Genomic DNA, 25,049 nt, shown 5'->3' on the forward strand with positions numbered 1-25,049 from the left:
GTGGGCCTCCTGCCCATCATGCTGTTCTGTCTCGTTACCATGCCTGGATCGAGTGGTCACCATAGTTGGATGTCTGCGGTAGTACTAATCGAACTTGCTCTCAATGAAAGCACCAAACTGTTGACGCGGTTCTTCGGCAACAGGTAATTAAGAGAAGAAGAGAAAGAGATTAGCACTCAAGGTAGAACCGTCACAGATATGAAATCTTATATAATGAACTAGGTGACTCAAGACACGTTTTTAAGTGGTTCAAAGGTTAAAATCCTTCTACTCCACTAGTCAATATTATTCATCCTCTCTGGGTATTTGGTTTACAAAGTATATAGTCCTTCAAAGACTATTTTTTCCAACCCCTATCAACTCCCAGGGTCTCCATATTTATAGGAGAAGGCACCTGGAAGTTGGTAGGGAGGTCATCCCGTGACCTTACCATTTGTCATATCCACTCTGTGGCATTCATGATTAATTCCTAAACCTGACACATAAGTGTGGTCTAATCAGCATGGAAGGATATAATGGGCCGCACGGCCCAACCCATCCGTGGGTGTCTGACACGCACGTTCCTACTGCGTGTCCGAGAAGTCAAGGGGATATCAGACACGTGATGTCAGATATATGCACGTTTATCTTGCGTGCGTTGATTTCATAAGGCTCAGAGCTTCCTGGGCTCCTCGCGACACGAACAGCTCGTATTCCGAGCTGTTCTCCTGGCGTGGCCTTCAGATGCCCCTCTCGAGCTGAGAAGATCCGCCCTGGAAATAGGATCTTCATCCTGTGGGCACCTCGGACTAAACCTGATTAGTCCGAGGCTCGTCCTACTAATCAGCCCGTGGGAAAATCAGGGCGTACAATGTTGAAGACTCCTGCAGCAGGAAAGAGGCCGCATCAGTTCACATGGGGTCGCAAACAGAAACACGAGCTCACTCAATCAAAGAGAAGGTAACAAACATCATCTTCATACTATATTTGTTTCTAAGTAAAATTATAGTATTGTACACTTAATGTTTATATTTTTTTTACAGTGGGGATTGTGGTGTGTATGCTGTCAAACATATTGAGCATTTCATGGTCAGTCTTCCATTGGAAACCATATGCAATGAAAATATAGAGGTGTTCAGGAACAAGTGGACCACAGACTTGTGGTATCAAAATTTGTTACATTGATTATTGTATATATACAGGGTCTTTACATGTGCAGTTTTTTATCTTTGGGTTCGGTTGTTCACATTTTTTTGTAACTTTCATATGGCTGTTATCGAGCTATATCGAACATTATCGAACTAATATCGAGCTATATCAAACTAATATCGTGCCTTAATTGAGGAATATGATTTTCATATCCATTATCTAGCAGTTATCAAACTAATATCAAGCCATATCGAACCATTATCAAACTACTATTGAGCTATATCGAACCATTATCAAACTAATATTGAGCTAAGATTTGAAGTCAGTTTAGAAGCTAAGTTAACAACCATATTATTGAGTTCATATTGAGTTACTATCGAGTTAACATTGAGTTCATGTTGAGCTACAATCGACCTCATCGAGTTTACATCGAGCTTAACATAACTTTTAAGAAAAATAAAAGAAAAAATAAGGGAAAACAAGCTAGGTTATTAATACAACAAGTCCAAATGGGAAAAAAAAAACTTTATAGCCTGGTTTTGCATGTAGCCCTGTTGTGGCCCTGTTCGCCCGTGCAATAGGATGTACTGGCTGTTCTTGTACTTGTTCGACTTGCAAATCATCAGACATGCCAATCAACATTTTTGCACTATAATATGCATCTGAATCATATCCTGAGTCCTCATGATGTTCAGCTACTGGATCTTCATTCACGTAGGGGTTGTACTTATACTGGTTGTCCCTCAGGTCACCAATAGGACCTCCTAAAGTACTGGCTACTTCCTCAGGTCCAGGAGTGAAATATGGATCTGCAATGACAATCTTCTTAACATGAGTGACACATAGGGCTAACCTTTCTTTAGATGTTACTCCTAAGAATGCACAGACACCAAGATCACTTTCAACATGAACGGGTGTAAACGGTTGGTCGCTGCATGTGTAAGGAACCTCCAATTTCAACCCACACATCTGTTTATCAACTTTAAGTTCCTTGTGCAACATGTCAAGAAGTTGCAAGTACGTTGCAGTATCCTTAATCGGTATCACCATACACTGAGGGTCCTTGAAAATCCACTTACTCCTTTAATTTGTAATTCCCAAACACTGTTGTAGGATACAAAAACGTAGACAATGGAACCTGTGTTGAAAAAAAAACATTGAAATTGTGAAAAAAAAACTATCAATTTTTCACAAAGTCATGAAAAAAGAATATTATCGAGCTTCAATCGAACTATATCGAGTTACCATCGAGCCCTCATCGAGATCTTATCGAGCTAAAATTTCTTAAACCTAACCAAAACTTTCATCGAACCCCTATCGAGAAAACAACTACACCAAATATTCTATGGTCCAATCGAACCCTTATCGAGTTTCCATCGAGCAACAAAGCCTAAAACCATCAAGCTATAATCGAACTATATCGAGCAGCATCGAGCTCATAAAAGAACCTTCTTCTACATTCTATCGAGCCCTTATCGAACCGTTATCAAGCTCCTATCGAGCAAAAAAGTTGCATAAAACCCAAAAAAATCCAGATCATGAATTCTCTCTAAAAAACACACCAATATAGGCTTAGATCTGTTCGAAATCGCCAAAAAAATGTAAATAAACAATACCCAACACATAAAATGAACATTCTTCTTACCCATGGTTTTTCTCCTCAAAAAACTCTCAAAATGAATATTGTCTTTGATATTAGCGACTTCACAGAGACAATGAAAATGACTAACAACAATTTCGACAAGAAAAACATATATATCTGTGGGTTTTAGGGAGGAATTTGTGAGAATAAAAGAGAGAGAGAAGAGAAAAGAAGAGAAAGTTTTAGGATTCTTGATATAATGGGAGGTGTATTTTGGGTATGAGATGAATGTTTAGCATTAAATTGAAAATATTAATAGTGCTAGGATTTTTTTAGTAATATTAAGCACTATTAAGCAAAAGTAGTGAAATTTCCCTATTTTAATTGATTTGTCATAGCATGTACAAAATGAAACAAAAAATTTAAGTCTAATAATAATTGCTTAATTAATTAACAGTGAATTAATTGATGTAGATATTCCTATATTCCTTTTCCTATGATGACTTGGTAATAAGGTTGTATTATTATTCGGCAGACAAACTATATATATAAATCAGAAAGTTTCTTAATTCTGCCAATATATTTATAAGTTAGTGTGTGATGAGGTAATATTTAGCTGTTTCTGCGGAGAAATTCATACAAATTTTCAAATTTAATATTATTAGAGAGAGAGAATAATCCAATGCTTTCTATAACAATAAGACAAAATCCAATGCCACATAGTGTTGCTAATCAAATAATAATAATAATATGGCCGTCTTTCTCATCATCATCATATATTCTTCTTCTTCTTTTTCATCTTACTCATAATTATTAATTCACTAAAATAAATTAGGAAAGATAAGACTATGGTCATAGTAGTGATCACCACCATCATCATCATCATCATCATCATCATCATATATATATATATATAATTAATTAATTATTGATTAGAAACTAATTAATGAAACAAAGGCGTGTATACTATAGTACTTTGTTGAGTAATTAAGGTAGAGATATAATCATATCATCTTCCATGCAATGCAGACCAGTTTGGGTTTAATTGCAGGTTCACACAACCGAAACGAGTTCCTCCTCATCCCCACTAACTGCCATCTCGTACGTAATTAATAAAATCTAATAATAATTAATTACATATCATTTTCTTTGTTTAATGATTAGTTAGTATAATTAAGGTTGTTTGTTGTTCTAAGTACTGATGATCTACGTACGTACTGTACTATATACAGGAAGGTGATGATAAAGTGGTGGTGTTAGTAGAGTCGAAAGAGCAAATATGTCAGATATGTGGAGATAATGAGAAGGTTGGCCTAATAACTGAGGAAGGAGATGTGTTCGTGGGCTGCAATGAGTGTGGTCTTCCCATTTGCTGGACATGCTACCACTACGAGCGCAAAGAGGGCACTCAGCTCTGTCCTCTTTGCAAAACTCGTCTCGCCAGGCTCAGGGGCTGTCCCCGAGTCGACGGTGATGATGACCAGGATGATTACGATGATGATGATGATGACATCGGCCACCACCTCCACAACCAATTCAATTTGGTCCCTTCTGCTGCTTGTGTACCCTACGGTATGTATTCCTACTCTCTAGACGCCAAATTTAGTTAGACATAAGCGTGTCAGACCTGTGCCTAAAACTCTTAGTCCGAAGACTTTCAAATTTAAAAAAAAAAAATACTTCTCTTCTATATAAAGAAAGTTCTATTATTCTTTGTTTATTTATTAGTTTTAAAATCTTCAGTAAATAATCCTAGACCCTTGGATCCTTCCAAGGATCTGGCTGCTTATGGCTATGGAAGTGTTGCTTGGAAGGACAAAATGGAGCAGTGGAAGCGAAGACAGACAAACGAAAATGGCGACATAGAAGTAGAAGGGTACCCTAATGATGATAATGATGATGATGAACCATTGTAAGTGAAAGTGCATTGCAATATTAATTTTATATATAATGAATTCATAATAAGCATGACTACGTACTCATAATGGAACTATACAGCATGGACGAGGCAAGGCAGCCTTTGTCAAGAAAGGTGCCAATTCCGTCGAGCCAAATCAATCCTTATCGGATGATCATCATCATTCGACTTGTGGTTCTTGGTTTCTTCTTCCATTATCGAGTCATGCATCCCGTGAATGATGCATATGCATTATGGTTTGTAGCTGTGATATGTGAGATTTGGTTTTCTGTTACTTGGATCCTTGATCAGCTCCCAAAGTGGCTCCCTATTGAGAGGGAAACGTATCTGGACAGGTTGTCCTTGAGGTACGTACGTACGTGCATAGTTTATCTATACAAGATATAAGGGGGTCTCGTACTCGTATCGAATAGAATCGATACGAGAAGAAGTTATTGCCAATTGATTTTGAGATGAAACCTTATCGATCTTAATCTTAAGAGAAGTATGTACATTTTGGAAGAGTGAAGCTAACTAATAATTGATGAATGAATTTGTGGATCAGGTATGAGAAGGAAGGCCAACCCTCTCAACTTTCTTCAGTGGACATATTTGTGAGTACGGTTGATCCACTCAAGGAGCCTCCTCTAGTCACTGCAAACACACTTCTCTCCATTCTTGCAGTGGATTATCCAGTGAACAAGGTGTCATGCTATGTTTCTGATGACGGTGCTGCAATGCTAACCTTTGAGGCATTATCAGAAACATCTGAATTTGCAAAGAAGTGGGTGCCTTTTTGCAAGAAGTTTGATATAGAGCCACGCGCACCTGAGAGGTATTTTGCTCAGAAGATGGACTACCTCAAAGACAATGTTGTTCATACGTCTTTCATTAAGGAACGTAGAGCAATGAAGGTAATAATACTCTAACTTAATAAGAAGGGAGAGCAGCTGGTAATACTCATCTCATAACCATGGCTCTTATGTTTCTTTTTGCAGAGAGACTATGAAGAGTTTAAAGTCCGAATTAACTCTTTGGTTTCCAAGGCTCAAAGGGTCCCTGAACAAGGTTGGACGATGCAGGATGGGACTCTGTGGCCTGGAAACAATGTTCGTGATCACCCTGGAATGATTCAGGTATGTATGTGATAAATGATCAGCTCATTCAATGCTATCTAATCCAATCACACTTTCAAAACATGAACATACAATATACTATTGTTGATTCATTATAGTACTGTAATGTGATGTATATCTGTAAAACTTGATAGGTTTTTCTTGGCCAAAGTGGGGGACATGACATTGATGGTAACGAATTACCACAGTTGATATATGTTTCCAGAGAAAAGAGACCAGGGTTTAACCACCACAAAAAGGCTGGGGCAATGAATGCTTTGGTAAGTATTTGGATATATATGCACTATCATACAGCTGATCAAGATTTCAGAAACTTCGACCATTTCTTTACTCCATGTTTTATATGTGAAATAGGTCAGAGTTTCTGCCATGCTCACAAATGCGCCATACATGTTGAACTTGGATTGTGACCACTACATCAATAATAGTAAGGCTCTTCGAGAGGCAATGTGTTTTATGATGGATCCATTGCTAGGAAATAGGGTATGCTATGTTCAATTCCCACAGAGATTTGATGGTATTGACAGACATGATCGATATGCCAACCAAAACACTGTATTCTTCGATGTAAGGGCCTCTTTAAACTCCAACCATTGCTGTTGTGTTTCTTCTTCTTCTTCTTCTATATGAACTCTGAATTTGATACATTTCATCCAGATTAACATGAAAGGTTTGGATGGTATTCAAGGACCTTTTTATGTTGGGACTGGTTGTGTTTTCAGAAGGCAGGCTCTTTATGGTTTTGATGCTCCAAAAACCAAGAAGTCACCAACCAAGACATGCAACTGCTTTGGAAAGAGAAAAAAGAAGAAGGCAATGAAACCAAAGACTGATACGAAGAAGGAGATTTCCTTGATGAGAGTTGATTTGGAGGGTGTGGAAGAGGAGGACAATAATGGTAATGCACTTTACTTAGTTTTAGACTCTTCAAAAACTATCCTAAACAAGCGCAGGCTCATTTGTGTATAGGGTTTGGATTTTGTCCCATTTGGGCATAAATCAAGTTATGATTATGATGAACAAAGCTCAAAAGTACATGAAGAGAAATTCAATCCCTATATATGTATATGCTATTTCATTTTCATATCAAGAAGGATGCCACTCACACTTACCTTTGAACAGGGTTGATTTTAGGTGAGAATTCAAATGTGACATCTGAGCAGAAGTTGGAAAAGAAATATGGGCAGTCTCCCGTCTTTGTTGCCTCTACCCTGCAAGAGCATGGTGGGACACTTACAAGTACTAATCCTACATCTCTTCTCAAAGAAGCCATCCATGTGATTAGTTGTGGCTATGAGAACAAAACAGATTGGGGAAAACAGGTATGAAGTGCTTGATTGCTTGCTTTATGTTGTATTACAAGTTATTAATTAGTTAATCAAAGTGGGAAACAGGAACAGCTGAAATAACTAACTTATCCAACTCAGCTAACAAACATGTAACAAGTCCTAATATATATCTTAATATATGTGTATATATATACATAAATATAACAAACTTGTATGTTTCTCATGCATACAGGTTGGGTGGATATATGGTTCGGTAACAGAGGACATACTGACAGGCTTTAAGATGCACTGCCATGGGTGGAGATCCATATACTGTATCCCAGCAAGGCCTGCCTTCAAAGGCTCTGCACCCATTAATCTTTCTGATCGTCTGGACCAAGTCCTCCGCTGGGCTCTAGGCTCAGTCGAGATATTCATGAGCAGGCATTGTCCTCTTTGGTACGGCTACGGAGGGGGTCTCAAGTGGTTAGAGCGTCTCTCCTATGTCAATGCTACTATATATCCATGGACATCCATTCCTTTGTTTGCATATTGTACTCTACCCGCTGTGTGCTTGCTCACAGGCAAATTTATCATTCCTGAGGTAGTAAAACAAGTCTATTTTGTCAAACATAAATTAGAATGAGTGCAAAAAACTTATGACGGTGCATATATGCAATGCAGCTTAGCAAGGTGGCTAGTATGTGGTTTCTATCTCTCTTCCTGTGTATTTTTGCAACGAGTATACTAGAGATGAGGTGGAGTGGAGTTGGCATTGACGAGTGGTGGAGAAACGAACAGTTTTGGGTGATAGGAGGGGTTTCAGCGCATCTGTTCGCAGTGTTCCAAGGGATGTTGAAGGTTTTAGGTGGTGTTAACACAAGCTTCAAAGTGACATCCAAAGAGAGTGACCAAGATTTGTCAGAGCTGTACGAGTTGAAATGGACGACTTTGCTAATTCCACCGACGACTCTGCTCATAATAAACCTGATTGGTGTGGTGTGTGGAGTCTCAGTTGCCATGAACAGTAGTGGTTATGGAGGAGAGTCATCATGGGGGCCTCTGTTTGGTAAGCTGTTTTTTGCTTTCTGGGTCATTGTTCATCTCTATCCTTTCCTCAAGGGTCTACTGGGTCGGCAGAATAGAACTCCTACAATCATAATTCTCTGGTCTATATTGCTTGCTACCATTTTCTCCTTTTTCTGGCTTCGTATAGACCCTTTCTTGACCAAATCTGATACTCCACTCTTAGAGGAATGTGGATTGGACTGTAACTACTAACTACCAACTACCAATATTTTACCATTACAAAAGTTTTAGTTTTTTATTTTTTCAAGCACGTGATATGCATGTGACTGAATTTACACTTCAAATATAACTAAAAAAACGAATTGAGTCTTTTTTTTTTTTTTTACTTTACCATAAGTGAAATAATGTGTGGGCAATATTGACGATTACTAAAATGCAAGATGTAAAATGACAAGCAAAATCCAAAAAAATGAAAAGCAAAGATCTTCTTCAAAGATAAAAGTGTGATAAGGAATCTTAAAAATGAACAAACTCAAAAATAATTTGCTCTTCTTAACACAACTCACAAACTAGACTTATTCAAATACTTTTGTGAGGAAATTTTGTGTTATTGAAGGGATAAAAATGTTTGATTGAATATGGTGAGTGAAGGTGTGGCGGCACATTCATATCATGTCTGAATATCATCAACCAAATATGAGTGAGGACTCACTGATCGATCGAGGGAGGATTCGAGGGTTGCCTCTGATCTGTTGTTTTCAATGAAAGAGCAATAATACATGAATGAATGAAGTGACTATTGATCGATCGAATGAATATACACACGTTACACGTACCAATGAAAAAGGGCAAACAAAAACACAAAATGCGTCAGTCACTCCAGCAGGAGCATGTTACCTAACAATGCAGCCCACTGGTGACTTTGGAATAAGAATATAAGGTCTATTATATGTCTAACATAGCAGAGCATCTACCAACCTTTCATCTTTCTTTGTCTACATGTAAAAATATGTATAATCCATTCCATCTCCAAATAAAACGTAACGGCACAAGACAACACATCACAACCACAACTTTGATTACATACAAGAAAGATAACGCCTCCATCTTCATATACTACACAACACACAAATGAATCAACGACTTTCTCCTCTAATCTCTGCCTGTCGAGGAGGCATGTCTCAGAGCACCCGGAGGTGCTGTTGGTGTCGGGAAGTTATATGTAAACTGGGGGGCTTCCACGTACGGGCTCTATAAGGATTCAATAACACAAAGATCACCAAACAGTTGCACATAACATAGAGGTTTTCCTTTTAATCTAAGTAGACTTGAAATAAGCAGCAGCATAGTGTGTACCTGAGAGGGCTGTGATGCGAATGCCGGATAAGACTGTGCTTCAACATTTGAAGATGTTGGGGTGGTAACACCATTAGAGGTAGGGGAACATGAGCTCGATTCACTTCCATTCAGTTGATGTACCTCTGTTTCTCTCTCATTCCCATTGTTTGGTTTAACCGCCTAGGTTCGTCCAATAGTTTCCAACAAGTGTGTTATGAGACAATTGAAAACTTCCGATAAATAGAGACAAAATATAAATGGCCCAAAGGAAAATATACCTGAAATATTTTACCAAGAGTCTTCAACCCCTTTGCTCGTGCACGGAGCTCCTCTTTCTTGGCATTGTTATCTTGAAGAACCTAAGATAAACGATGCCCAGATTATCGCAAACATACTGAATAATATAATAAGCATCCTATTCAAGTCTTAGCCAAAACAACATATCCAAATAAATATAGGGACAGAATAGCAAAAGCACCATTTGACAAACACGGGAGAGAGTAGCCTCGATATCTGCCACATTGAGCTTCCAAAGAGAATCGGTCATCAACTTTTTGTTATTTCGCATGTATTCTTCAAGCTCTTCCTCTGTGTAGTTTCCCTCCGCACTGAGTTGTTTTTTCATGTCTTCTTGTAACTGAATCAAAGCAATTGCACCTACGGCCACCCGCAAATAACAAACATTATAATTTACACCAGTACTTATTTAAACAAACATAAATAATCGTATTAAGGATATCCGCTAAATAACCTGTTGCAGCTGTTACTTGGGATTTGATGAAATGCCCTTTGTTTCTAAACCACTCGGCAATAAATGGCACACCCAAATAGATTGCCTTCTTCCCTAGTTCTTTAGCGGCTTGTCTTACATATATATAGCCAATTGTGTTCAACATATCAACACCATAAGCTGCGGAATGAATTTTCTTTGTTAGAGCTTAGAATCAAATGATTGAACCAGATAATATGAGAGAGACAGTACCTGCTTTGGAAAGCTTTTCCGCTTCATCTCGAGCATGACTCAAAAATTCTTGGATGTTTCCTTGCACGTATTGGTTGAGTCGGTCCTTGAGAGTTTCTGCAAGCTTTTCTTCTCGTTCCCTTTGAACAACCTGTAAGAAGAAGAAGATTACGGCAAAGGACCAAAGTTGTAATGGGTAATGACAACGGCAATGACATCGGAGCAGGAATGGAGTGGAGTGGAGTGGAGTAAAGTACCCTCATTTTATCTTGTAACTTCTTAGAATCAAATTGTTCCCCTTCCGTGAACATGTCCATTGAAGCCATGGACGCCATGGCAAGCTGGCCTATGTACTCCTCAAATAGCTCGCTTCCAAAAAGCATAGCAAAGATTGCAGCAGGATCGATGATTGCCTCGCTACACCGAAAGAAATTTTATAATTCAAAATCAATGTGATTCATTCAAATTTATATTGCAAATTACAAAAGAGAAGAAACTAACGTTGAGATTCCTGATTTTCCATAGGCATCATAGGCTTGTCGCTGGCTAGGATCACTGAGTACTTGATAAGCCTCCCCAAGAACCTGAAACAAAGAAAAGTTTCTTCTTCTTCTTCCTCTTTAGCCCTTCTTCTTGGATTTGAACAGAACATAAGAACTTGAAGAGTTTAAGTTTTACCTGAAAATTCTGAGCAGCGAGAGGATCGTTTGGGTTCTTATCTGGATGAACTTGGCGCGCCTACAAAAACGAATTGGAATTGGTAGAAGTGAGTATGATCTATTGATTCAATGGCGGAGAGATCTATGATTGTATCAGATAAGAAAGAAAGAAAGAAAGAAAGAAAGAAATGAAATGTATTGGATCAGAAGATAAGATGAGAAGAGAAGAGAAGAAGACCTTGATGTAATAAGCTTTCTTAATCTCCGACTCGGTGGCCACCGGACTCACTCCGAGCACGTCGTAGTATCCCGTCTCCTTCACCATCTCAAATCGCTAACACACACAGCTCCGACGACGACCACCACCACAACCACCGCGACTTTGTCAAATTCAAGAAGAGCCAGTATTTTGCCCCTTTTCTTTTTTCTTTTTATAAAAATGTACTAACGCACATTGAATATGAATTAATATTATTAATAATAATAAAAATAGGAAAATTAAAAAGATTCTCTCTCCTTCCTTCTTTCAAAGGAGTATTCTACGTAGGGACTTCAAACGGTGTTCTTTTATATTTCTGACATCACGGTTAGATTTTTTTTTTCAATAACAGAATATATTGTAATTATTTTGAATATAATCGTCAAAATTAGGTTTAAATATAATAATTTTTATGCGCATAATAATTATTTTTAAATTAGTTTTCCGTGTTATAAATTTCAGATTTTTTAAAAAATTTTATAAAATAACTCTAAATAATTACAATATACACCATTATAAAAAAAATCATATTATTCACATATTTGAAAACCACAAAAGAACTAGTAAGACTTTTTTAAAGTCCCTACCAAATAAATTCCCCCTTTCAAAAAATAAAAATAGAAAGCGCGTCTTTCCACGAGGGTGTTTCTTATTTTCCCGTGCCAAAAATTAATAATAATAATATTTATTTTTTTATTTTTTATTTTTTTTGGTTAAGAGAGAGAGAGTCGTGTCTGTCTGAGGACGACTTGGGCGGCTGCTATCAGATAATGGCATGCGGGTGTAGTCAACACCAAAGCCAATCCCAATCCCAAAGCCAAGCCAAGCTTCGTAACAATATATTCATCCATATTTTATGTTTACAAATAAATATAGGTGTTGTTTGACTAGTATTTTTTAAAATTAATTTTGATACTAAAAACCAATAAAATAAATAAATACATTTAGAAAACGAGTGAGTAAATAAAGAATAATTTTTTTTAACGTTTATAATTTTAGTATAAAAAATTCTAAAGTAAGACAAACTATGCGAAGATATAGTTTTATTTTAGGCACATAAATTACTATAGTCATAGTAGGGCTCTTCTAAGATTTTAGATTTAAATAGTTTATTTTTCTACACGTATTAGAAAATATATATCTGAAATAAATTATTTAAATTTTTTCGAATTTTGCAAGAAATCTCTTGTAAATATCGTCATAGAAAGAAACTAGGTTAAAAACTCATTTATGTGTCTAAAACAAAATATTTTCTAATGTATGGTGCCTTTTTTAAGAATTGACCTATATATTAAATGTATGTGTGATATATGGTTCGATATATACATACTATTTAGTATATGGTCGGCAAGTTGATATATATCTAAAAATGATATTTTTAAAAATTCAAGATAAAAAAAAATAAAAGTCAAATCTTTAAAAATAATAAAACTATGAGTTAAGTACTTCTTAAGTTTGAAAATTTTGCTAAATTATAATACGACTGAAGAGGGAGAATGATAGCAAATATATAAATTAATATGAGATGAACGTAGACTATACAAAAAGAATGACTTTTTATAGACTGTTCTAAAAAAAAAATTTCCAAAGAAAAATAAAAATGATGAAAGAAAATTTCCCAGATTATAGATTGATATTTGATGGAGAAGAGAAACAGATTTGATACACCGTATGTATAAATGAAGGAAATTTAAATAAATTATGGATTTTTTACTTTTAAAAATATCAAATTTGGCAGTAAATTTTGAAAAATGTAAACGCGATTAATTGGTTGGGAGGGATAAACAGTCTGACAAAGTCACTTCTGCAATCTATATTTTTTTTTTCTAAATTAAAAAGAAAAAAAAAGTTGGCATTTTTGCATATAAAAAATCTCTCTACAGAGCTATAAAATTCGAAAGTAAAACTACTGATACTGAACGACGATGGAGCTTTCCTTTCATCCCCAAAATCCAGCTTGAGCTTGGGACGACGACGTTTTAGTCCTGAAGCTGGAATATCATAATGCCACGTGTACATATTTAGGAGAGGATATTTTTGCTTTTTTTTTTTTTTTTGGTACAAATAGAAAGAGAAGAAAAAGAGAAGAGAGGAGAGAATAGAAGAGAAGAAATGTCAAACTCAAACGCAGTGGCGAATGGAGTAGCTGGAGCTGGAGGTGGTATTATTGCTCAGATTATTACTTATCCTCTTCAAACGGTACCCAATTCCTATCATTACATTTTCTTCTTTCTTCTTCAAATTCATTCTCATAAATAGTTCTATTCTATTTCTATATATGTATATATATATATATTTAGGTCAATACGCGCCAACAAACTGAGAGAAGAGCCAAAAGGGTATCGGCCCCTGGAGCTACATCTCCCACTCCCACTGCCAGTGCCCTTGTTCAAATTCTCCAAGTACTCTACTTTTTTCTATTCATTACATATATATATCTTGAAAACTATGATATTATTATATAAGTTTTACTAATAATTTGTTACTTTTGGTTATTGATTAAGTAGGTTATAAAAAACGAAGGGTGGGGAGGACTTTACAGTGGTCTTAAACCTTCCTTGTTTGGAACAGCTGCTTCACAGGTTTCTAATATTCACACCTATTCAGAGAATAATGTTTTAATTACACACACACACACAGAGCGAATATATTATATTGACACTGCTGCTGCACAGGGAATATATTACTATTTTTACCAGGTTTTCAAGAACAAGGCAGAGTCTATTGCAAATTCCCGTAAAAACAAAGGCCGAGGGGATGGCAGCGTGGGCATGTTTTCATGGCTTGTGGTTGCAGCTCTTGCTGGGTATAACTATAACAACCCTTTATGTTATGTTATGTCATTTGATCATATCTACAGTCTACTTGTAAAATTAATAAGTCTTTCGCTTTAATTTGCAGTTCATTGAACGTATTGTTCACTAATCCTATATGGGTTCTCGTCACTCGTATGCAGGTGTACTGTTTCTTGTATTCTTTCTTATCTTATCAATTCATTTTGCTATTTCTAACAGATAAAGTTATGGTATTTTTAAATAAATAATGTACTTTTAAGTAGCAAATTGATGAGATTAACAGATGATCAATACTTTGGTTTGTTTTTTTAACTAGACACACACTCAAGCAGAACGGAAAATCAGGGAGGAAAGAAAAGAATCCCTGCTGAGGGAACTAGCTAATTCTGATCAAAGCAGCACTACTCTTACTCTGTTGCATGACAAAATGGCTGAGCTTGATTCTTTAAAACCGACTCCTTATGGAACTATGCACGCGGTTAGCATTGTCAATTTGTTTTTATTTATATTTAGAATGTGTATCATCACTACAAAAATGTAGAATAGCAGTATTAATGTGTTGTTTTTTAGGCTCAAGAGGTGTATAGCGAAGCAGGAATTCGTGGGTTCTGGAAAGGCATTATCCCAACGCTAATCATGGTCAGGTCACTTCTTCTTCTTCTTCTTCTTTATTAGTGAAACAGAGAGAAAGAGAAAGAAAGAGAGTGATTTTGTTGTTTTTTGAATAAACTTGAATGAATTGATACAAATGGAATGGAAGGCCTTATATTGGCAGCTGAATACAAAGAGAAGAAAAACAGAAAATAAGTTAGTTGGCTAATATCCTAACTAACTTAACTATCATATTACACAGTTTAGTAAGTATTCTTCTTCTTCCCTCCCTTAATGACCACATGATTAGATTAATCTTAATGATGATGAGGTATTGGTACTGTGCAGGTGTGCAATCCATCAATCCAATTCATGATTTATGAGACCTCTTTAAACCGTCTAAAGGCAAGAGGTGCAGCTAGCAGCAAGCAGGGATCAAACACTACTGCAACTGCTTTGGAGGTAATATAACATTTTAATAAATTCCATTCAAAACAAAAACAATCAACTATTTACAAACTAAATGTTAACAAACTCCATATTCACGCACATCTAAGTAAAATTTCTATTTGTTATTCATATTTGGTTGTACTCTACTCTTTTTTTTAGGAATCATATGTATAAATATATATTTTAAAATCATTCTCTTTTTACATTGTAAATATTTTATGAATATGTTCTTATTAGTTTTTAATGATAGGAATCTGATATGTAATGGAACTTTAGGCCTTCAGCTTTTGCTACTAGGGACTTGAGATCTTTTGCAATTTCATTTTCTTTCGTTCCAAGTGATCTATTTCTGGGTGTTAATTTCTCATTGATCATCCAAGTATAATGACCAATTAAAATGATTTATAAAACTTTGGTTTTCCTAACGAAGTTAATCGTGCAGCATCTAATTTTAGAAAATTCCCTCATTCATTCAGTATTTGGAAGAGAACTAATTGAAAACTAAATTCCATGAAGAATATAGATATAGTTTAAATGATTGGTATGAAATATGTATTTTTTGGAGAAGTAATTCAATTCAAAGTGTTTGCTATAGTCTCGGCTCATTTGTATTTGTTAATAGACTTTCTTATTGGGAGCCGTGGCCAAACTTGGAGCAACTGTGTCCACTTACCCCTTGTTAGTTGTCAAGGTAATAGACAACTTTGCTTATTATTATTATAAACATTAATTCATTCTTTAGAAGAGAAATATTATAATAAATATATATATATATGGTGAAACTTGAAGGACTGGTCTATAATTTGGCTTAACAATTTCTTTGCATGCATGCAGTCAAGGCTGCAGGCTAAGCAGGAGATTGGAGGGAGTAGCTCCTTAAGATACTCAGGTTAATTTGGCTTCTTAATCTAATGATCAATCATTTGTTTATCAAAAAAAATTATACTTTGAATAAATCTCTCCTAAATTATTAAAGATATATTTATATGTATAATTACTTATAGGTACCATTGATGCAATAATCAAGATGATTAGATATGAAGGGTTGAGTAGCTTTTACAAAGGTATGAGTACAAAGATTGTGCAAAGTGTTTTTGCAGCTTCACTACTTTTTATGATCAAGGAGGAACTTGTCAAGGCTTACGTCTTAATGTCTTATAAGTCCCGTGTATTCCTATCCAGTTTGAGAAAGATAAAATAATTATGTGTACAGAGCCAGCTACATTAGAAAATACCTTACCAATTTAATTCGTAATAAAATTCCAAAAGTTTAGTTATTATTCGTGTCATTTGGTTCAAGTTTGGTATTTTTGTCTTGAGTTTGATACATGATCAGCAACACGTAGTATAGGAAAATGAATAAAAACAATGTGTTGAGAATTGTAACAGAATGTGATGACTCAGCACAACCAACCATTTCCAACTGTTAAGAAGCTAGGTGGTTATAAGTTTGATATGTAATGGTTTGCACAGCTCATTCACTGATCCGAGGCTTTTGGATTCTGTTGTGAGCTTTTAGAACCTTGTTGAATGTACTCTTGACCCTTATATATGTGATTGGAATTCTCAGCTCTTTACCGAGTCTTGCTTATAAAATTTTCCCTCAAGACTCTTTCTGCTGTTTTCTTTCTTTCCAAACACTTATTTTTCTTGTTTAGAATAATTAAGATTCAACAGTTGTAACAGAATTAACTAACAGTGAAGAGTCTTTAACTACTTCATTTTCTGCATTTTGTTTCTCTTTATATTTCTCAACTCATTGACATAGAGCACTATGCCAAAAATATTCTTTGGCGTCAGTCAACAACGTTAACCAACGCCACTGATGTGGCTTTCTCAACAGCATTAGTGTAAACACCGACGCCGTTGACGTACCCTGTTAGCGTCAATTAGACACAAACGCTAAACGATTAAGTGAAACACACTGGCACCGTTTCACTTAATCTTTTAGCGTCAGTCTCCTGCAGACGCTAAAAGGGATTTCGCGTTAGCGGATGCATCAGTGATCCACCAACGCAAAATGGTCGCTCTAGGCATTACACAGAGGCCTAAGCCTCATTTCTCCCTATCTCATCCTTCATTTTGTGCGACTGCTCCTCCCTCTCCCCAATGCTGACCTCCATTAACGCAGGTATGTGTGTAGCTGACGCAGAAAGTTTTCCAAATCAGTGTGTAATTGATGCGGAAACCAGTAACTACTACATCACCTAATTCCGCATCATTTTCCTCCTGACGCAAAAGCCTTTTGCAGTCAGTTAAAAATTGACTGGAAATGGTTTTTTTTTTAGTAGTGAAAGCAATAGCTCAAGAAACCATTAAGGAAAATCCAAATTATATGCCACTGCTACTGTCTTTCCCTTTTGTTGTTGAAATTTTTATACTTAATTTTACTTTATATCATGAAGCACAACATTGCTCTCAATTCTTGGCTCCTTGTTCAGGTTGTGCTTTAATTGTGTCAATTTTCTCAACCATATAAATAAGTTGGTAGGATGATTATGAATGAAAGCAGAGACAATGAAACACACTTTGTAACTGTTCAAACTAAGAAAATCAGCTCTAAATCAAGAACAAACCACCAGCAAGAGAGCCTAAAAGATAACTGCACTACCAATGCTACAGTAATCACTTAACCCATATAAACCAATGCTACAGCAATACAAGCAATAAATACGGGAGCTCATAGCAGCACAATCCACTATAAGTACACAAGCTTTTGTTTCCTCAAAAAGATTTCATTTACACAATCTCCAAGTCTCACCAAGAACTCGACTCTCAAGTGCTTTCATTATAAAAGTTGATCTCCAAGAATTCAAAAACTGAAATTTTAATCTCTCTTTCACTCAACCAACTTAACAACCAGAACTGAATTTAACATAAAAAAATAAAAAAAAACTAACTTCTTGACTTTAAAGTAGTCAGCAGCAACCAATATCACACAATTATACAATTAATTTCAGCAGCCACCTTCAGTTTCATCCTTCTCAACCCATCCGCGTTCAAGATGTTTATGCTCATCGTCCCTGACCGTGTCATAGCCCGTGAAGTAAGATGGCGGAGAAGAGCTCGCCACACTAGTGGTCGGAGAAGTTGAAGCAGAGATAGTTGTAGTGGTTGTGGTTGTGGTTGATCACTGGGGAGTCGATGAAGCAGTTGAGAAGTGCAAAGACGTTGTCCGAGGTGGGAGGTAGGCATGAGTTTTACTATATCCTCATCTTCTATTCTTATATTCTCTAAACCTTTATTTACTATACTTTTTCAGTACTCTGTCTATTCTTAGAACAAGATCGATCAGGTCGACACGGCGCACCTTGTAGTGGCCAGAAGGGATGACGAAGAACAACTCAGCAGTGTTGCAGCAGTTGAACATGCATGTGTTCCGAACTGTGGCGCGCCACAGACGTCGTCCACTCCGAACAGAACGAGGTGCTTTATGGCAGTGTCGCCCCATGAATGAACTGCAGCAAGAGGTTAGTAGTAGAGCGAGGGCTGGAGCAAGTTGGAGAGTTAGGGCTGCTGAAAAGATGAGCCTTACTACGGACTGCCGTAGACACAGCATTTTCTGTGTGAGCCTTACTAAGTAAAAGTGTGTCATCTTTGGTTGGTTGGTTGGTTGGTTGGTTGGTTACCTCAAGGCCACAGCACACAGCCAATCTTCAAAGAACCAAACACATTGCAAAAGAAATTGTCTGTGAAAGCAAAGGGTGATACTCTGACTAGTTGCAGCTGCGAGGCTAGCTATAATTAGTAGTACAGAACAGAGCGACTCTTCTTTGTTTTGGAGGTTTTGGAGAAGGTGTTAGCTCTCAACTCAAACGATGTATACAGTGGTAGTAAATAGTAACAATATAAACTGTGGAATTGATTCTGTTGATGATCAGATCAGTCCACTCTTGTATAAGCTGTGTTGGATTTGATTGGAGGACAGCATATATGAATTGAATAGGTTGGCTCGTTCATTTCATTTGGAAATACACAGAAAAATTCATCAGAAAGCAAATTAAAGAGATGATAGTGAAACTTATTGTAGTGGAAGTGTTATATATGCCGAGTGCTTTGTAATAATAATCTTGTTGATTATTCATTAATAAAGGTTGATTTATTATTGGTTCTTGCGTTGTTTTTGGTGTTGTTATCGTTCGTGTTTGAGTTGACTATTGTTCTTGAGTGTTGTTGCCTGGTTTCTGAGGTTATATCTTCCATTACTCACTAGTACTACTACGTGCTCGCTCATGCAAAGAAACTATATATGATTTTATGTAAAGAAAGCTACTTAGAACACAACACAGTAGTAACTCATATATGGAGACGCTGCTAGAAATGATAAGAGGATGCTCTGGTGTCCAGTTGCAGCCAGCCACCACGATATCAATGGAGAAATTGTATGTGTGTATATATATTCATTGAATAGATTATATATTGTTAAAATTCCGACGTTTAGCATCGGTGGGGATGTAGCTCACATGGTAGAGCGCTCGCTTTGCATGCGAGAGGTACGGGGTTCGATACCCCGCATCTCCATTCTTTATGTTTTTTATTAATTAATAAAATATAAAATCCCCATTTCTCAACATACTTCTTTCGTTATGATAGTTGCTTAGATTAGTCTCATTCTGTATTTTCTATGATTCAATTCATTCTACAATTTTTTTTTTCAAGTAATAGGATTAATCCAATAAAGTACATGACACCCGAAATGCTTACAAAGCAATTTCAAATGATTAATATAGGCTAACTAGTGTATCGTTTACAATGTCCACTATTAAATAATTATTAACCTCAATAGTGAGTAAAGACCTAATGACAATCAAAACATCATTATTGAAAATATAGCAATAATTCATCTCTCTTGCGGATGTATGCGCGTCACACCGATAGAACAAAAAAAAGAGGATTAATAAATATATGAACGAACTCTTGAGCGAGATCTGAAGATGATTTAGATTTATCGAGTGTTATCCTGCATAGATACGCCAGTTAGATCTACTAGACCATCGTAATAAAGTATTGCCAAATGGGTATCAGACCCCACTAGTGAGGCCGATCGGAGAAGAAAAGCACCCATGCCAGAAGGAACCAAATCTGAAGGAGACGCAGGGCATTGGAGAAGAAAAGAGAGACCACCCAAATTTGATCGGTACCTGGCATGATTCTCCTCGCTGCAATAACAACCCCCGACTAAAGCCACACCCAAGCCCAGTGATTAGTGAAGGTTGCGCGAGCCCTAGCCGCAAGAAAATCTTTGATGAAGGTGGCGGCTGGGTGAGAGAATAAGCCCTAGCCTATCGAGAGAAGAGAAGAATTGTTGTTTTTTTTCATTCTACAATTTTCAAGTCAATAGAAAAGCTTTCTTTTCTTTTATTTTACTTTCTCTCTAATGTACTACATTCCTACTCACCCTTATTAGATGTCGTATTTTCTTTACTTCGTATTCACGTTGTGTACCACATTTTCCTTGCTTAATTTGACCGAACATGTGCAATACATGTTTGCTTAGTTTTATTTAAAATATTTATTAAATATATTTATTAATTTTTTATGATTGTTATATAAATTTTAAATAAATAAACAAATTATATATATAAAAGAATAACATAAACATATTAAAAGAAAAATTAAACTTAAATATTGTTTATGGTTTTTTTTTTAAATATATATATATATGATAACATTTTAGATCACAAACTATACTATTTAATGTATAAAATATTCGTGATATTATTCAAATCACACATTTATAATTGGAGAATGAGTTTGTTTATTCTTGTTAGAAGATAAATGTTATTCTAATTTATTATGTAGTTACATAGTTGTATTATTTGTACACACATGACACCTATATATAATGTATTTACAATATTTGTTATTATTTAATATAAATATATATATTTAGTTAATTTATATTAATTAATAAAAAATATATATTTTCTTTATAAATATAAATAATAATTTTTTAATAAAAATTAAGATTATGTATTATATATAATTATAATAATAATATTTTATAATATTTAAATTTATATTAATATAATTATTAAATATCTAGTTTTGTATTAAATATTATTATAATAATAATATTTGAATTTATATTAATATAATTATTAAATATTTAATTTTATATTAAATATCATTATATTTTATAATATTTAAATTTATATTAATATAATTAATAAATATCTATTTTAATAACTTTTTAAAAGTATATTTTCTTAAATATTTATTATATTCCGTTAAATTTATATAGAAAAGATGTGGCTCAATCCCAAAGAAATGTCATTTTCAGGTGATACTTTCTTTCTGTAATAATGTATTTATATTATATGGTATTATAATTAACGTATCTAATTGGCTTCATCCATACTTTTGTACAAGCATAGGTGTTGATTTATGATTCACCAAAGGCATGATTGAGTCATAGTCCAATTTCAATCATCAAGTCATAGTCTCATAGATAGAATGATTTGTTTTTATTGATAATTAATGTCATATCTCACACCAAACATAGAAAGAGGATATATTTAAGTAATAAAAGTTGATGATTTATATTGTAATAATTGATTGAAGTGTTGTGAACCGTTGATGAATTCATACTTTTTGGTAATAGTAATAGATGGTTGAAAAGAATTTTGCAGCAATATTATATATTATTGAGATAATTCTTCTACAGGAGTTTCACTTTAAGCCATATCGGTATGACTTTCAGTGTTTCTCGACTCGTGAATAGTTTTCGGCGTGACTTTTTTTATGACCGTGTATATTGTAGCTATTTAGAGCATCCTGCAAATTTTTAGAAAATTCTGAATAGTTTACAGTACCGAAAACTAGGTTCAAACATATTGTTTTCCACGCGCATAAAAAAATTAGTCACGCGTGCAACAACATGTTTGAACCTAGTTTTCGGTACTGTAAACTATTCGGAATTTTCTGAAAATTTACAGGATTCTCTAAATAGCTACAATATATACGGTCATAAAAAAAATTACGCCGAAAAGTGTTCACGGGTTGTAAACACTGAGAGTCATACCGATAAGGCTTAAAGTAAAGTCTCTATAGGAGAATTCTCCCTTAAAATCTAAATTTGCAGCATTTATCTTACCTTTATGTTGAAATTCTTCAATTCTTGAAAGGTAGGTATATGAATGCAAGTCATTCAAGGCATTTTGTTCTGATAAATTTTCACTATATAAACTGACAAGTGTTCATCAAAGCATGATTGAAAAATCCAAAATTTGAGACCTTTGCTTCAGTTGATAGGTGATAATATATTTTTTTTTAAAAAAAGATTAGTGGTACACACTATGTTGTATAATGTCACAATTTTCAACCATGTAAGATTCAACAAAGATATCAATAATTCAATATATCAGCGAAATCAACGAAAACATAGAGTTAAAGAAAAAAAAAAAAGAACAACAAATATTGATCCAAATCAAGCTCTAAATCTTCAATTTACTAACAATAGATTTTCTTTCTAAATTGTAAAATGAAATAGTGTTATTTTACAATAAAATAGATTGAATGGATATATATTAAAAGGTTATAACAACACCTTTGTTACGAGGGACGAAACAACATGTTACAACTCTCGATCAAACTCTCAATAATTAACTTCTAAACACTTATTACAATGCAAGATTAAGATTGTCTTTAATGGATTGAATTATTTAATTGACTATATATTAACAAATAAGTTCTGTTAAGATTGAAGCAAACGTTGTAAAGGAGTGTTTGCTTTAGTGGGGGCCACTTGCTATGGCTTTAAGGGACAAGAAGCACGTTGTATGGAATTATTCAATTTAAAGCCAAAAAGTCTTTCTCTGCAATTTCAATTAATATGGAGGACCATTTGCACTCACCGTTAGGGCGGCTCTTGACAAGTGGAAAAATTATAATATATTATTTTTAGATGATAGTCTACATTATGATTATTTAGGACTGTTATCGCTCTTTTTCACCCATGACTTGTGGCAGGACCAAATGGATATGTGGGCACTGAGAAGAGGCCTGGGCCCATCCTGAGCCTAGTGAACCAGGAAGGAAGAAATCCTGACGGCCCAAACGAAATCGAACCCAATAAGGTTCGATGGGCGCGAGCTTAGTAAATGGACCGGGATAGCACTGTAGGCCAAGTTACCTTCTCGGTCGGCACCAACCTACATCCTCCGGGATGCTTATTAAGGTGGTAGACTAATTGTTCCCCAAAGATGAATCCTATTACGAATCCAGAGAGAGTCTCCACCATCACGAGGACTACCTTGACAAATGAACCCGAGTCCTGGTGAACGAACCAGAACCCCCGGTAAAAAAACCGGGATATTAGTAAACGAACTCAGACTAGACGTCCGGATTGGGCAAGCCTAGCCTTTCTTGACGCTGATATATCCCTAAGAAATCCAACAGTTGGTATCCCCAACTAACCTGTAGAAGAGGGTACATACGAAACGTACACTGTTCCTAGGAACCAGTATTGCCTCCACTCTGATAGATCCTGTCCCCAAGATCCTCTTAGGAGCCCACGCAGACTAGTCCGTGCTAAAGTACAATGAGCAGTTATAAGGCTTGGCCACGCCTAAGCCGGCCCAATGGGCCCTGATTAACAACATTTAATTATCTCACATTCTTTGTATTATGGCTCCATTAACGAGCAAACTATAATTACATCCGTATTGGGGCCGGATTAGTCTAGCCCAAACTACTCGACTGCCTATGATCCTAGATTTTCTCTTGTAAGCAAAACGCTGTTGAACTTGCAGAAAACCTCCATTGTCAAAACTCTTTAAAGCCTAATACTAGTGACTCGTTGACTAAGGCTTATTAACGCCTCAATCACGTAAAAATTGTGATTGTTCATCTCTTATCCTTTCTTTCCAGCTTTTATTTCATGGTATATTTCTAGTTTCTGAAAAACTCGGTAACAAGGATCTTCCACCAATTTTTAAAAAAATTTGAATAATTTACGAAACTGAAAAACAAGCTTCAAAATAAATTGTTTCACGCGCGAATAGACACAAGCTTCAAAACAACATATTTCTTATTTTCAGTATTGTAAATTGTTTACCGAGATTTTCGGAAACTGTATTAATGAAAAATAAGCGAGATTAATGATGTGAAATTTAGAGGGTAAGAATAGGTTTTTTACGTGGTTGGGGCGTTAATGAGCCTTAGTCCACGAGTCAGTTGTATTAGAGCTTGGAAAGTCTCTTACAATGGAGTTTTTCTCTATATTTTGGCAGAGTAACTGTATACAAGTCGAAGAGAGGTCACTTCTCCAATGCTCTATCGCCTGTATTTATAGGCTCATAGGAGTACTGAGCTTGGGCCGAGCATGACCCGGGCCCATCAAAGATATGGGTACCCTTGGCTTCTCTGGCGGGGGCCCAATACGAAGGATAAAAATACAAAAGACTAAGAATTATTAAGGCCCAATGGGGCGACCCAAGAATTACATTTCGACCGACAAAATGGGGCTTTTGGTCTGGGCACTCCGAGTTACGAGGCAGATTCAGGGGACAAAGCCAGTCAGTGCACTGGCAGCGCAAGTCTGAACCAGCGGCATGCAATCCTGAGGTGGCCTTTTCCGCAGGTGAAAAGTTGGGACAACCCCCACACGTCGTGGGGCGGCTTCAGGGTCACAGATGCTTTTTCTTGCCAACCGGGAGGACTTGACCCGGGTTCGTTTCCCTCTGTCCCTCTTCATTTACCACAGGCCCAAACCGTTTACCAGGCTTCGGGACCGTTTTGCGTACACTTCGATCGTAATCCCAACTGGCCATACGTCTCCTAGACTATCGTCCTGGATCATCCATCATAGCCACTGTCCGAGTCTGGACCCCACTTGGCCGTCGTTCCCGGTCATTCCCCTGCTAAGTGGACCTGGGCCGGACCCAAATCCAATTGCCCAGAGTGTGGGCCTGGACCACTGTCCCGGGCCCAAGGCAGGAAATGGGGATAACATA

At 36.0% G+C, this 25,049-nt stretch overlaps 3 protein-coding genes and 1 non-coding gene across 4 annotated transcripts; 3 read left to right on the top strand and 1 right to left on the bottom strand.

Annotated features, from left to right (window-relative positions):
• The first annotated feature begins 4,654 nt into the window (after positions 1 to 4,654).
• On the top strand, positions 4,655 to 8,627 carry LOC133805239 (probable cellulose synthase A catalytic subunit 6 [UDP-forming]). Its single transcript, XM_062243361.1, has 9 exons — positions 4,655 to 4,975; positions 5,173 to 5,521; positions 5,606 to 5,743; positions 5,878 to 6,003; positions 6,098 to 6,310; positions 6,401 to 6,641; positions 6,866 to 7,065; positions 7,265 to 7,615; positions 7,696 to 8,627. The coding sequence occupies exons 1-9, from the start codon at positions 4,695 to 4,697 to the stop codon at positions 8,290 to 8,292; spliced, it is 2,496 nt and encodes an 831-aa protein (XP_062099345.1). The 5' UTR covers positions 4,655 to 4,694; the 3' UTR covers positions 8,293 to 8,627.
• Positions 8,628 to 8,820: 193 nt separating this feature from the next.
• Positions 8,821 to 11,434, bottom strand: LOC133805240 (chaperone protein dnaJ 10-like). The gene is made up of 10 exons (XM_062243362.1): positions 11,237 to 11,434; positions 11,018 to 11,077; positions 10,841 to 10,923; positions 10,597 to 10,756; positions 10,361 to 10,490; positions 10,130 to 10,288; positions 9,857 to 10,035; positions 9,657 to 9,737; positions 9,397 to 9,558; positions 8,821 to 9,291 (listed from the first exon to the last, which is right to left on the bottom strand). The coding sequence occupies exons 1-10, from the start codon at positions 11,321 to 11,323 to the stop codon at positions 9,193 to 9,195; spliced, it is 1,200 nt and encodes a 399-aa protein (XP_062099346.1). The 5' UTR covers positions 11,324 to 11,434; the 3' UTR covers positions 8,821 to 9,192.
• Positions 11,435 to 13,181: 1,747 nt separating this feature from the next.
• On the top strand, positions 13,182 to 16,370 carry LOC133807388 (peroxisomal nicotinamide adenine dinucleotide carrier-like). The gene is made up of 11 exons (XM_062245696.1): positions 13,182 to 13,456; positions 13,558 to 13,659; positions 13,765 to 13,839; positions 13,933 to 14,063; positions 14,159 to 14,213; positions 14,369 to 14,530; positions 14,623 to 14,691; positions 14,992 to 15,105; positions 15,716 to 15,784; positions 15,928 to 15,982; positions 16,098 to 16,370. Exons 1-11 carry the CDS (start codon positions 13,370 to 13,372, stop codon positions 16,292 to 16,294), a joined length of 1,116 nt encoding a protein of 371 aa, XP_062101680.1. The 5' UTR covers positions 13,182 to 13,369; the 3' UTR covers positions 16,295 to 16,370.
• Positions 16,371 to 19,541: 3,171 nt separating this feature from the next.
• Positions 19,542 to 19,614, top strand: TRNAA-UGC (transfer RNA alanine (anticodon UGC)). The gene has a single exon. It is a non-coding gene; the product is annotated as a tRNA-Ala (tRNA).
• The last annotated feature ends 5,435 nt before the right edge of the window (positions 19,615 to 25,049 follow it).

This window comes from Humulus lupulus, chromosome X (genome assembly GCF_963169125.1).
Source record: "Humulus lupulus chromosome X, drHumLupu1.1, whole genome shotgun sequence".
Classification (NCBI taxonomy): Eukaryota; Viridiplantae; Streptophyta; class Magnoliopsida; order Rosales; family Cannabaceae; genus Humulus; species Humulus lupulus.